The sequence below is a fragment of the Vanacampus margaritifer genome, chromosome 1 (genome assembly GCF_051991255.1).
Source record: "Vanacampus margaritifer isolate UIUO_Vmar chromosome 1, RoL_Vmar_1.0, whole genome shotgun sequence".
Lineage (NCBI taxonomy): Eukaryota > Metazoa > Chordata > Actinopteri > Syngnathiformes > Syngnathidae > Vanacampus > Vanacampus margaritifer.
The window spans coordinates 38,086,252-38,100,908 of NC_135432.1; the positions used below are offsets into that span (position 1 = coordinate 38,086,252).

The 14,657-nt window shown below is 39.5% G+C and overlaps 1 protein-coding gene across 1 annotated transcript in view; it reads left to right on the plus strand.

Annotated features, from left to right (window-relative positions):
* The window catches only part of LOC144040080 (dnaJ homolog subfamily C member 5-like), a 25,793-nt gene extending 13,733 nt beyond the window's left edge, over window positions 1–12,060 (plus strand). Inside the window, exons 4-5 of the mRNA XM_077553890.1 lie at window positions 3,335–3,506; window positions 3,602–12,060. Coding sequence (XP_077410016.1) covers window positions 3,335–3,506; window positions 3,602–3,702 — 273 coding nt within the window. The 3' untranslated portion in view covers window positions 3,703–12,060. The remainder of the gene's footprint in view (window positions 1–3,334; window positions 3,507–3,601) is intronic.
* The last annotated feature ends 2,597 nt before the right edge of the window (window positions 12,061–14,657 follow it).

Sequence of the window (14,657 nt, forward strand, 5' to 3'; positions counted from 1 at the left end):
GAACCATAAAACACTGGAACAATGCTGACTCTGATGCTGAGTCAAAAACCAAAGAATGAGAAGATGTTTTAGACTTGTTTTAAAAGTGGATAGAGAGGGGCCTTGTTGAACATTTAATCAAAATGAGGCAGAGGTGGTATCATCCCGACTATGATGGGTGCCAATACCAGTCTTATTTTAAGGTATCGGTACTCGCGGCGGTGACCTATACCATTATCGGCAGTGACCTATACCATTATCGGCCGCCCTCCTACAGCCATTTTATGTTCAGAGACTAGAAATGAAAAATTATATGAATACAAAGTTGCCATAAATTTTTGCCAATTTTTTTGAACTACCATCATTAAAAATTCATCCACTAGTACATAATAAATTGTAAATATAGTTCAGCGTTGTTGTAAAACACTATTATGTTTATTGTATACTGTGTTTTTTTTTTAATGACTTTGGCGATGGCTGGAGCGCACCACCTCTTGCTTTGCAACCAGGAAATGGGCGTGTGCAACGGTTGCTCCATGATCTGTTTCTTTTTCGGTACATTAAAGTTTTAAAAAAAGCAAGCTGTTTTTTTTTCGGTTGCTGCTTCAGGTCTTTCCAGTGCACTGCTGTTGATATAGCGCCTCTATAGTGGCGCAACACTGCAACTGCAGTTAAAACACGTTGCTGCCGAGCTCAAATGAGCGATATCAGTGGCTCAGGCTAGAGATGAGGAGCAAATTAGGTGGAGGTGGCCGCCTCTGAATTTTGTACACAGGAAAAACCCTTTAATGTAAGGTCATTCCAAAGGAAACGACCGGCAACCCTGAAAAAGCTTGATTCCCCTCTGAGTCTCCGCTTAGTCCTCTGTACCTCCAGTACCATCTGGTCCGCTGAACTGAGGCAGCAGGGAGGTGCGTAGGGTGGGAGGAGCTCAGAGAGGTAAGGAACGGAAAGATTTGACAACAAATATAATAATTTTGAAAATGAACTCTAAAATGTTAATGGAGGCCAAAATTATGTGCTCCCTTCTATGAGCACCGATTGGGAGGCAAGCAGCAGAATTTTGGACTAATTGGTGACGGTTGTGGTAGGATGGCTGACTCCTAAATGAAGCTCATTACACTAATTCAGACGAGGTGTAACAAAGGGCATGGAAAGAGCAAAGAAAGGTGGAAATGTGCATTATACTTAAGGGGATTACCTTATTTTAAGTTTTAAGTCACACTTTTTTTCTTAGTTTGTCTGGTCCTGCCACAACAACTCAGATGCAACTTGTATATGGTAAAAGTAGAGCTTGGACTGGCACCCAAAATCCCCGTTTTCTAATCGCATTGACGGAAACGAATGATTTCTGTTTAGAAATTTACGCTTCTAACAATGTAAAGGTTTTTCTTTTTCGTTTAAAATAGCTTACCTTAACTAGATCCTGCGTCACATTGTGGCCAAAGGTGGAATCTTGGTTGGTCTTTGCACCTTTTGGTGCTGTAACTAGCAATTCCTCGTTGTGGCAGATACCATATGCTAAACTTTTGCTGCTTTATTGCCACATTTAGTATGCGGCAGCAGCCACAACAAGGGTTTACTATTAACAGCACCAAAACTTTCCAAAGTTTAAAGTAAATTTTTTTGAATCCAACTGGAACTCATTAACTCTTTGACTCCCAGCCATTTTCACTGAGGCAACTCCCTTCGCTCCCGGCTGTTTTACTGGATTTTGGCCCACAAAATATTGTGTTCTATTGCTATAAAAACATGGAACATGCCAAAAGAAAGATTAGAATATCTTCTTTCATCAGGAAAAAAAAGTATATTTGTGTCAGTTTCCGTCTTGCTGAAATTAGCATTAGAATATAGCTAAGTTTAATCATTATTCAAAACACAGGCAAAAAGAGCTGTTTGCAACACAAGCCTGGCTGATGTCTTATACTCTGCTGCCACCTGCTGGCCGTTTTTTTTTTTTTAACTAACTACCATTGCTCTAAGCCACCTCTTTATATCAGAAGCTGCATCAAAGTCTTCAGTATGTCTTCTGCTGCCACCTGCTGGCCGTTTTTTTTTTTTTTAAACTAACTACCATTGCTCTAAGCCACCTCTTTATATCAGAAGCTGCATCAAAGTCTTCAGGAGGAATTGCATTTAACCCCCCCCCCCCCATATAAATGTTTTTGGGAGTGAAGGACAAAGTATTAAAAAACGTATTTACAGATTTTTGGGTTTGAATAAGTTAACTGCTGTCAATGCGTTTAGAGAACGGGATTTGTGATGCTAGCCCAAGCTCTACTCCTTTAGTCTTGTTTTTTGTCAAATAATTTATCCCAAAAATGTGATTCATACTCCAGAGCGAAGTGTAGGCTTTTTTCTTCTTCGGGATGCATTTGAGTGGTGCGGCTTATACTCTGGAGATAATTGTTGTCTGAAAAATAGAAGAGGAAAAAGTGCCAGTTGTAGTTTGGATTCTGGAGTCTGTTGTGACACCGGTCCTTGAAATTTTCTGACACACTGTATGTGTGCGTGCATGCATTTATAAGTGCTTATGTGCATGTGTGATACTGATTACATTATCTATTAATTGCATATGAAGTAAAACAACAAAAAACATCATCCTTAGTACTGTAGAGGCATCTCTTTGTTGGTCTTTAGTGTCTTGCATACGCTGTCCCGACCAGGATTATTATAGTTTGGGAATTTTCATTTTTGTTCATTTTTATTTCATTTAATTTTTTTTATTTAGTTAGGTAAATATCAAAATAAATGTACTTAAAATTACATTTAAAATCATCCACACAGGCTCATGCATTAGATTAATTACCAAAGACTAAAAAAAGGTCATTTTCGCCATCATTATAGTTTGTTAGTTTTGTAAACTAAAATTTAGTTTAGTTTTCCTTCCATTCATCCATTTTCTTAACCGCTTGTCCTCACACGGGTCGCGGGTGGCGCTGCCGCTTATCCCAGCTGGCTTCGGGCAGTAGGCGGGGTACACCCTGAACTGGTTGCCAGACAATTGCAGGGCACACAGAGACGAACAACCATCCACACTCACAATCACACCTATGGACAATTTGGTGTGTTTAGTTAACCTGCCATGCATGTCTTTGGAATGTGGGAACATGCAAACTCCACCCAGGAAGGCCAAAGCCCGGACTCGATCTCACGTCCTCTGCACTGGGAGGCGGACGTGCTAACCAGTCAGCCTCCGTGCCGCTAGTTTAGTTTTTGTAAAAAAATAAATAAATTTTTTTTTTTTTTTTTAAATCAGTTTTATTTTATTTCATTCACAAAGTTGTTGTTTTTTAATTTTTAGTTTGAGTTTTTTGTTAGTTTTCGTTAACTAAAATAACCTTGGTCCCCACAGGCCTTGTTTGTCTTCTGCTGCTTGTCCACTGGTTGTTACTTCTGCTGCTGCCTTTGCTGCTGCTGCAACTGCTGCTGCGGCAAATGCAAACCTCGGCCCCCCATGGACCAGGAGCCCGATTTCTATGTGTCCCCTGAGGATCTGGAGGCCCAGATGACTGCTGACGAGAGGGGTGAGCAATGCCTACAATGCTTTGATGAAGAAAAGAGAAGCTTCACTGGAACAAACACTCATCGTGTCTTCTATGCGCGGATTGTTTTCCTGCAGATGGAAGCAACGAGCCCATCATGATGCAGCCGTCCTCTGCCACAGAAACCACGCAGCTAACAGCTGAGACCCACCAAAGCTACCGGACTGACACATATTAGACACACACACCCACGCACACACACACACGCACACACACACACACACACACACACACACACACACACACACACACACACACACACACACACACACATAGTTCTCTACCTCCATGGTTTCTCGATGTTCCATAATCGGTTTATCATTCAATTGTTCTATTTTCAATTGGAAATCAAAAAAAACTGAAACAGAAGTGTATATATATATATATAGATTTTTTTTAATATTAGAGAAAAATTACCATAGGACTGAGTTTGATTCGAACATTTAATTGGTCGGGTTCATGTAACCCAAGTTTGCAAATGGGCATCAGTAAAGATACATTATTACCTTGTTAGCCACCACAATCAGTCCAGACCATGACCACTATCAATCACAGGATCCATTTGCCATTACATAACATGGGGAATTACATATTGTTTCGAGGAAGAAAATGTGTAAGGAAGAGGTTTGTCTGATAGCATTATTTTCAATTGGTTTATGTCCAAACGGAACACCATGGACCAGTAGAATCAAGGCAAATCACTTTTGCAGTACATCACCATTATTTTTTAATCTTCTTTCCACCAGTGTGCAATAATAACATGCCAGAAACCGCAACTATATCTCATTAAATAAAATAAAAAACACCATTGATTGTTACCAAACTTTGAGTACATGTGCAGCAGACATGCTAATCATAGTCTGAAAACATTAGAACAAAACTCGCAATATTTTGGATAGGCTTAATTTTTACGTCGGAAGCATTGCCACATTCATATGCATATGCATCATCACTCGGGGTGGGAATCTTTGGACACCTCACGATTCGATTACGATTCAGGGGCTACGATTCGATTATGAAACGATTTTTGATCCATTTTTAATTTATGTATATTGATGCAGTTTTTTACACTACTCATTTCTATTCATCTCACGAAGTATTAATCACTTGGTGCAATGGATTAAAAAAAAGCCTCACGGTTCGGTCAGATCACGGATTTGAATCATGGATCAAATCATTTTTGGGATCAGCAAAAAAAAAGAAATAGAATTTTGTCTTCCTTTTAATTTTATAAAACACTTGTTTCCATTAAATAAGATTCAACTCAAATGGTCAAATATGTCAATTTAGAATGTAGGAACACAAGCCATATTTGACATTAACTCTTTGACTGCCAGACGTTTTCAGAAAAGGGATGCTGTCAGTGCCAGCCGATTTAAGCATTTTGACTAATCTTTCAAGGTCCACAGAAAATTTTGTGTTTGGACTATGGAAACACACATACTACCAAATGAAAGATTGAACTCTCATCTTTCATCAGAAAAAAAAGTTTGTTTCTACCTTATTCCGTTTTTCAGTAATCAACAATAGAAAATGGTTAGTTTCACCCAAATGCTCTGTTTTGAAACGGAGAAATCAAGCTTTTTGTGAAACGATATTATTTCATGCACTCTAGTGAATTTGACACCTTTTTTTTCCCATGAATGATGCCACAAACACCTAAACAGTGCTTTACTTCTGTAAAACACTACCACCAACAATGAAAAAGTGTTTTTTGATAGCAAAATACGTTTATTTACATTCAACAGTGTAACAATTTGGCAAACTATTTACAAATGTGTGCAACCGTGGTACTATTTACAATTGTGTGGATGTTTCAAATACAGTTTTTCTTTTTGTAACACTCCCCTGCGTGCAAGTGGACGCAGCAGGATTTGCACAACAGATTAGTTTCACTGCGATGGCTCCATCGCGTGCAGACGATACACTTTCTTGCCGGCCTTTTTTTCCGGGGAATAGCAAGTATATACTGCAGTGTGTGTTTGGCCATGTTGCCATCAAGTCTACTCTCAGGATCATGATACGGTGACATTACGGTGGTGTTTGATCCATCTTATCCGCTCCATTCATGGTGGCATCGTAGTCCATAACCAGTGTTTTCTCCGTGATCAGACTGTACCCACTCCTCCGATGAATATGCATTGGACTCTGGGCACTCTTTGTCGTCCGATTGAACGTCCGCCTGAGCAGAAGTGCTCGGTTGTGCGCCGCGTTTTCCGGCGCTAGCATCGCTAGCCGGTGAGGCTTTATGACGTGATCATAGCCGCCGCGTCAACGCTTCCAACTTCGGCGTCAACCTCGGAGTCACCATCATCATCATCGTCGTCATCAATGTGCTCTTTAGCATTGGTCGATGCTTTTCGTCTTTGAAAAAAATGCTCAAGCGTGAGCTGCTTGCCACCGGTCGCCATTAGGGCTTCCTCAGCCATTGTCCCCTCAACACTCTAGCTCCGCCTCACGTCTTCTACTGACGCCTACCCAATCTTGTCCAAAGAGAGTCATCGCTGCCATCTAGGGGCCAAAAATAGGCATTATACTAACTAGATCTGCTTGATACTTTCAGCACAGCTGGCCAAGGCTTTCCTCCACCTGTCCCCCCCCCCCCCCCCCAAAAAAAAAACTTGGTGAACGTCTTTGGTGCTCCTCCGTAGGATTTTACTAAACGTTATTTAACGTTTTTGGCAGTCAAAGAGTTAAGATGAATGTTTTTATTTATTTAAAGGAAAAAATATTTTATAAAGAAAATGAGGATGAAAATGATTCTAATTATCTTTTTTTTCTTTCCTTTTTTTTTAAAGAAATAAAAATACCTCAAACTGCAATTTAAGGCACATACTCCTTCTACATGGAGAGTGAATGACAAACTAGCCCATGTTCACATCATTAAAAAAGGGGGCAAAGAAAGATAACAAAGCCGCAGTTGTCGGACTACCGGTACTTTAAAAGCAGACAGCTGTGCACTTACTGCTAGCGACTAGCGCAGAGGTGGGCAATCTCGGTCCTCGAGGGCCGGAGTCCTGCAGGTTTTGGAGGTTTCTCACTTCCAACACAAGCTGATTCCAATCAACAGGATCGTTATCAGGCTTATGCAGAGCTTGCTGATGAGCTGATATCAGCTGTGTTGGAGAGGGGCAACATGCAAAACCTGCAGTACTCCGGCCCTCGATGCCCACCTCTGGACTAGCCGCTAACACCGGAGACCAATCACACAATGACGGCGTAATAAACTTTTTCTTAGCGCCCTAAATTATCAATTGATATGATTTCGGGATGGTAACGTGTTTATGCTGGCATGTAATAGCTATGAAAAACTACGATAAGGCAATCCGAAATGTGTAGAAGGCAAGTCAAGCTTGTCGTCAGCCAGTTACGCCACCATGCAAGCCAACTCCAAAATAAAAGCTTACTAAAGCTATTGCATGGCATCAATGTATTCTTTCTTGAGATTTATTTTGAATTTAGCCTTTGTTCAGCCGGCATGGTACTTTATTGAATGTTTGTAGCTTTCTTGACAAGTCACAGACTAGTCACACAAAATGCTCCCATACATGCTACTTACATGATCGATAAGGTTTTTTCTCTGCCGTCACAGTGAATGTGGACTGATCTTGTTGCCGTCACGTGAACGTGCTTTTAAATTAAAAGCAGCTTTTTGGATCTCACGGCGAGGTTGGCATTATCCATGTTTGTTTTCTCCCCAAAGTGTACGGGAGATGACGGTACAGCGCTTCTGAGTTCCGCAATATTTTGAACCTTCTGTATACGTTTATTAACATATTTTAATAATCGGAATGTAGACATTTGTGGCTCGATTCAGACATGGACGAGTCTGAATGCATCTAAGAATATGACATTTCCCCCACCCCTAATCATCACGCTTTTGATGTTAACATATTGCCTGTTTCGATTATAGTTATCACGTCTGCACATGCCATCATAAATTTTGGTGGTAATCACTCGTTTTATTTTTTATGTTTTTTGTCTATGAGGCCACGGGAAGTCAACGTTACGACGTGAAGAATAAAAGCAAAACGCGAGTTTTCTCAGAATCTCTGATGGAGACGTCAAAGATGTAACTCGGATCACCTTTGTCAACAGTGCACTCATGTGGAGGAGTGATGAACTTCAACAGAGGGGTGTGAAATTCTCCCAACGCATGCTTTGAATGATTGCAGGAAATTAGATGCAAAGCCAGTTAGTTCTCTGTTGCAGATCAAAATGTTGAACGGGGTTTCTTGCTCTGCATGCATCTTTAAATTCGGTGTAGTAAATATACCTGTTCAAATATCAGGTTATAGAGTAAAAGTTAATTTTTAAATGCGAGCACTGCATGTTGAAGGGAAAAAAATACTATTTTTCCAGTGCCTTGCAATTTCACATCGAGTTGGCAACCATTCAATGTTAACTGACTCAGTATGCTCGACGTGTTTCAGTTTAGGAAAATTTTGCTCAGGCAGGCCACAAAATGGCTGAACACTTTCGCTCTTGACAACCAATGCACATTGCTATGCAAAAGCAGCCCAGGATAATTACAGGTAGTCCTCTCGTTACGAACATTCAACTTGCGAACCTTTCGCAGATACAAAGAAAGGCTGACTGATGTCCATAAATGCCGTATTTTCTCACAAGTTAATATTTTTAAGTGCGCGCCACATCATACATTATGGTACAGTAACTGTACTGTAGTTCCCCTCTCTGCCACAACCCCGCAGAGCAACACCGCGCCATTTGCGTAATTTCATCTACCTCACTGTCCTGTGATGCACGGCAGAGGAGCCATGGCGCACGTACTAATGATATTTATTTTATTTATACACTATATAGACAGTATATACTGTATATCATTTGTTTCATTTTTTATTTTCAACATATTGTATTCTTTTTTTAAAAAAGGGTTATAAATAATTTCATAAAATTTAACTTTAAATTAAATGTGATTCGACTTACAAACAACCTCTCGGAACCCATTATGTTCGTAAGTTGAGGCCTACCTGTATTCCTAACTTGATTTGCAGTGTTTTAAACTGGTGACCGTTTTTAAAGCTCGGGCAACAATAAATTTGAAGGAGGAAGCAATGAAAACTTAAGCCTTGTTCAAACACTGCAAGATTTTAAAATTGTCAGCAGACTTCCGAACTCTTGAGAGAACCCCGCACATGACGAGAAAAAATCACGGGTATAACAGTTTTGAACGCACAGTGTTGTGTGCAACCACATGGCAAAATCAACACATTATACACAAAACAATTTCAATCATGAATATTTCCAGGTTAGACGGGAAATCTCACAAAAGCTCTGGACATTAAACATGACTTCAGAGTAAACAAATATGGTGGACTAGTGGTGATAGTTTATTTGCTTTTAGCAGAAAGAAAATATATAAAAAGAAATGCTGCTGGTCAAAGGAGTGGAGGCAGCGCAATCACAGACTTTTTGTTGCGCCATGAACATCCTTCCTCGCCGCCTCGCTTTCTGATTGGCCGACGTCACTGTCAACAGGTTTGTCCTCGGGGCATACCGCACACAGTGAGGAGTCGGGCCAAAACAATCCAACGTGTTGGATTTGAGATCAGAGCGGCCCAAACGTCTTTCCGAGCGGCCGGAATCAGTTTGAACACATATACACAGCAAGAATATCTGTTAAGATTGTCTTTTGCTAAAGTGTCCACATGTCGTAAAGGTTAACTATGAGTAATTGTCAAAAATATAACAGGTGGTCAAAAAAATTTGAGATTTCTGAAAGGGACATTCAGTGATCCCTAACGCCATCTAGTGGTGAACTAATAATTCATTCATTTTGAAAACCTTAGTATGCAAAAAAAAATAAAAATTGCATAAACATATTTGTATTTATTTATATAATTGTAGGTCTAGTAATCACTAATTATATTACATGGTTGTAATGTAGTCTCAACATACAAGAGGCTGACATGTTTTGCCACCAACTTCCTGCTACGGATGCCCAGAGGACAACTTCGCGACTGTAGTTAGCCCGGGTGGTGCTTGCATCGAGTATCAGACCCATTGGGTCGCTCACAGCTTACCTTCCACAGCTGGGGCCTGCAGGTGGTTGTCACTAACTCCCGTGATTCGATCCATCGCTTGTCACTTTCTGTTTTGCTCTTGCAAGCTTTTACTAGCTTTTGTTTTTTACTAGCTCCTCCCGCTAGCCGTTCTTGTTAGCTGCTCCGACTAATTCCGGCTCGCTCTGTCTTTCAGCGTTGCTCGCCGGGCTTAACAACAGCTGCCAAGTCGCAGTCGCTCGCCGAGATGCTCGTTTGCTCACGTAAAAAAATTATTGTTGGTAGGCTTGCGAAAAATAGTCTCTCTGAGCCACCGTAGTGTGCGTGCTTTTTATGCTATTCTTTGATCACAAGATGGTGCTAAGGACGACACACTGGGTCTTTAAAGAAAATTAAAATATCTTTCTTAAGGTCTCTATTTTAATTTCCCAGTAGCCCAACCGTTAAAATTGTAGTCAAAGTGTATGGAAATGAGTGATTAGTAGACATTGTGCATCATTGGCTAATGTGTTTTTAGCCGACGTGTGGCGAGCGTGATAACCGGAATTCTTTGCTTCTAATGTCATTTTATAAAATGCACATAGAAGCCAATAAAAAGTAGAATATGCATCATATTTTAAACCTCCAGCACAAAACTGAACAGACGCACGGATGACAATGTTGGTTAACCTTTACCTTACAGCCGAATTGAATGGCGTCTTGGGATAGGGAGACCGGCTTGTAATCCAGACACAGAGATCATCTTCACTTATGGGATCGCTTTCTTTAACAAGTCTATTTCTCCTTTTAAATGAATACAGTATGTTCATGCACTAATGCAAGTTATGTCGCAATATAATCACGAGGGAGTTTAACACTTCTCTCTTTGCATGCGAGTGCCTGCCATCAGAGGAGTTTGACAGTTGAGCAAGTCTTGAAATTAAGCCTTGTTTTGAAATGCCTGTTCAACTTTTTTGCACTCTAGGTCTAGAGATTTTGGTCCCTTTTAAAATAGTGGCACATGTTAATTAGCTGATACTCCTCAAGCCTTCATCCAATTTGAATGTGGATCCCCTCAAATAAAAGCTGAGAGTCTGCATTTTATATCCATGTCTATAATGTAACTATAATTGGAATATTTATCAGTTAGCTTAAAAAAAAAAACTTTCAGTGTCTTTGTCTGAATATACAGTGGTCCCCTGCTATTCGCAGGCATAGGAACCTGGCTCAACCGCAAATACCAAACATTTGTGCAAATTCACTTCTGTTATTATAATTGAATTGCATTTATTTAATTTTATTTTATTTTATATTTTTTAACCCCAAAACGTTTTTCATAAGCTATACTATTTGTCTTCTAAAATAGAGATGGGTATCTCAAAAATAAGTGGCAATGTGGATAGATTGCAAAAAATCTAAAAAATAAATAAACACATTTGTGAATATTGTGCCGAATCACGAATAGGCGGAGTTATACTGTTTTTGTCTCTATGCATTGTAGAAAGCACATCTGGACCTAGCTTTATTCTGATTGAGGTGGCTAACAAGCTTTTGTATCTGTACTGATGTGTGTTAGCAAATTTCCGAGCCGTGTCGGCTGGCCAATTAAATATTAAAATAGAATTCAGTCCTAAGAGCTTTTTTCCTATTTTATAAAAAAAATAATAATTACAGCCTAAAATTAAAACTTGAAAAACAGGCTTTTGTTTTGTGGTAAATTAATACAGAATATTCAGACATTTTTGTTTTTTGATCTTCAATTGCTAATCCTAATGGAACGAAATTTACACAGATTTTCCCATCATGTCCTTTCATCCATTACAAGCATGTTGCTAATGCAAAATGCTTTCAAGCGTCCACAGTTTCATCACTCACTTTACATTTGCAAACATCTTTTTGTTTTTTTGTGTAGTTTTGTTTTTGTTGTCGAGAGCTTTGTGAGAAACTTTGACGCTCGATTGTCTTGACCTCGTTCCACAGTCGTATTTGAGCTTTGTTCATGCGACAACTTTCTTTTTTGACAAGCCATACTTCCTCAAATGATTCATCAACTGCAGAGAGTGTCGGAAATCTATTTGAGAGGGGGCAGGTGGCAAAGATGAATAGAATGACAGTGTTTCTTTGAGGAAATAGATTAAACAAGATTGTGATCCAAATGACAGTACTGAAACCTTATCATTTCTCTACACGCACACGCAGAGAGGTCTTTTCATTTAGCAAAATGCTGTGTGATCACGTGACTTCCTGCAAGGGAAGGCAGATTGTTGTGGAAATGGAAACCATTAACATTCAACTGGTTCCTCCACGTTGTATCATCTCTGTCCCCCATGATTCCTTTGGGGGGTTTTCAAATCATCAAGAATTAAAGACAAATCAAAATTGTTAGAGTAGACCTAATGTTCTATTTTAAATGTGAGAATAGTGATAATATTGTTGTATTTATTATGTTTGTATTAGTTTGTTTAATGTCTGACACACATTAGTGTGCAACATGGACACCATTCATCAAAAGAAGAATAAAACATTTGACTTCTCTTTTGGCGTGTGTTCTTAAGCTAATGTATTTCCAGTCAGCAAAGCCACCTCAATCAAGTCAGACATTCCAATGGGAAGCAAGTATCACCTTCAGCAGTGATTTCAGTCCTACCATAGGTCCCTTGGTCTCCTAGAACGTCCTACTACAAACATTTTTATCCACACGATGACTTGGTGTAATGTCTCCAAGCAGTGTTCGCAAATCATTCCAACCAGTTTAGATCAATCACAGTGCACGCAAGCTGATTTACTCGCACAAAGCCATGATATTCTGTTGTCGACAACACGTGGCTATTCAGTTTTATTGTGCCTTCTGCCATCTACCGGTAATTGAAGAGCATTTAATTGTTCACTGCCAATACCTCACTGTCATAGGTAGATGAACAATACTTGTAATTCATAAATACTTTCTGGACGTGCTAGTTCAAATTTCAAGTTCAGAGACAGAGATTTTATGGTCAAACCTGGCTTTGTTTTTTTATCTGCCACTTTTTGTGCATTTCTTGAAGCTATCCTGTAGCTTTTCTCCAGTTGAATTCTTTGAGACTTTGAACGTATTGTAAATGGGACATTTTCTGATCCTTGTTCAAAGGCAGTCCGAATGCAAGATCAACTGGCAATCTGGGTTTCCTACATAACATCAATTCATAAGGTATCCTGTTACATCACTTCGTGTACAATTGTATGTATGCACTAAGGGCATAACATAGTCTTTCCAGTGGGACTTTTGTTTGTCTTCGAGGGCTCCCAGCATACTCAGTAACGTTCGGTTGAATCTTTCTACGGGATTACCCCTTGGGTGGTGCGGAATAGTCTGTATTTTCTTTATGCCGGAAATCTCACACAACTCTTGATATGTTTTGCCTCAAAATCAGGATCCTGATAACTATGAAGGCGTTCAGGTATGCCGTAGTGAACGATTAACTGGTCCCACAAGCACTTGGCAACCGTTTTGGACTTTTGATTAGGTGTTGGCACGGCAAGAGCAAATTTAGTAAAATGATTTGTCATTAATAGAATATTACTTGTGGAACTGCTGTCCGGCTGTAGACTGAGAAAATCCATGCAAACCAGCTCTAACGGTCGCATAGTGGTTATGTTAACCAGAGAAGCTGCTTTTTCAGGGGGAGTAATGAGTCATTTTTAATTGAGGTATAAAAATCACCAAATGTTGTCACTTTCAAACCTATAGGTAGGTAGTGTAGGGTTTCTGAAATGAAAGAAATGATTAAAATAAATAGAAGAAGCCAAACGGTTTCAACTTTCATTTCAGCCTGGGGCAGGCAGTGCCTACCTTGCCAGCCCTGACCGCACGTCACTGGTCCTTCAAAACTGTAGGCATCAGGGATCGCATCAGCTGAGATGGTAAGTGATTCCATAAGTGTAACATCACTGTCTTGGTCATTGTCTCTGACTTTAACAAGATGATTTTGACAGATCACTTGCATAACTTCTCAATCAACCAACTCTGAAGTGTCACTATCAGATAAATGACATTCAAAAACTGGATCACTGGTTCTTGTTCTTTTCTTGATTGCGCATCATTAACAAGGTCTCCATGAGTACGTCTGGAAAGCCCATCAGCATTGTAAATTTGTTTGCCTGCTCTGTACTGCAGTTTGAACCCACCTGTATCCTGTGTCGTCTAATTTGGCAGAAGTCAATATGTACTGTATGTAAGCGGGTTTATTATCTGTTACAACAGTAAAATTACCACCATACAAATAGTCGTGAAATTCCCACTTCAGTGCTAAAAACTCCAATTTATGAGCAGGATAGCGTGCTTCACTTCTGGATAACCCACGACTGGCAAAAGCTATGGCCCGAAGCTGACCTCCCTGCTCTTGATAGAGTGCTGCATCTAAGCCTGTAGTACTGGCGTTGGTATGGAGTAAGTAGAGTAGCAAAACCTAAGATTGGGGTTGTTGTCAGCTTTTTAAATATGGAATCAAATGCTTTTTGGCACAGTCAAGTGTCCATCGGCTTGCAAATGGCAGCTTTGGATCATGATAAGTCTGATCAGATTATTTTAATGTGGACTTTCTGCGGAGTGGTGGGTACCAGCGGGTAAAGTCATTAAGTGGCCGCACTATGGACGAGTATCCATTTATGAAACGTCCATAGTAGCCGGAGAAACCTAAAAATGACCTAAACTCTTTAAGGGTTGTGAATTTTGGCCATTTTTTAAATTATTCTTTTAACTTATTTTTTGTTTTTAATTATTTTTTTAGCAAGCAAACAAACAATGTAAACTGCATAATGACAAAAACAGACAGGAACATCCCGTGACCAAATTTAAGAAGTGTGTACATTGTCAAGGAAAAAAATAAAATAATTATAATTAATAGATAATAAAAAACTAAAATTATTCTTTTAACTTATTCAGGTCATGTAATACAATAAAGATTTGTGGGTCTATTGCATCTCAGAATGTCATTTAATGTCCTCAAATGTAGTGTGTTCAATGGTTCTTTCTCTTCTCGATTCACGCCAGGTTCCAATATGATTTTCAGTTCTTCCAGTATTTTTCTCCTTTTATATAGGAATGTCTCAAGGAAAGTGTCAGTTGTTCCATACTGTAGATTTTCTGAACTAT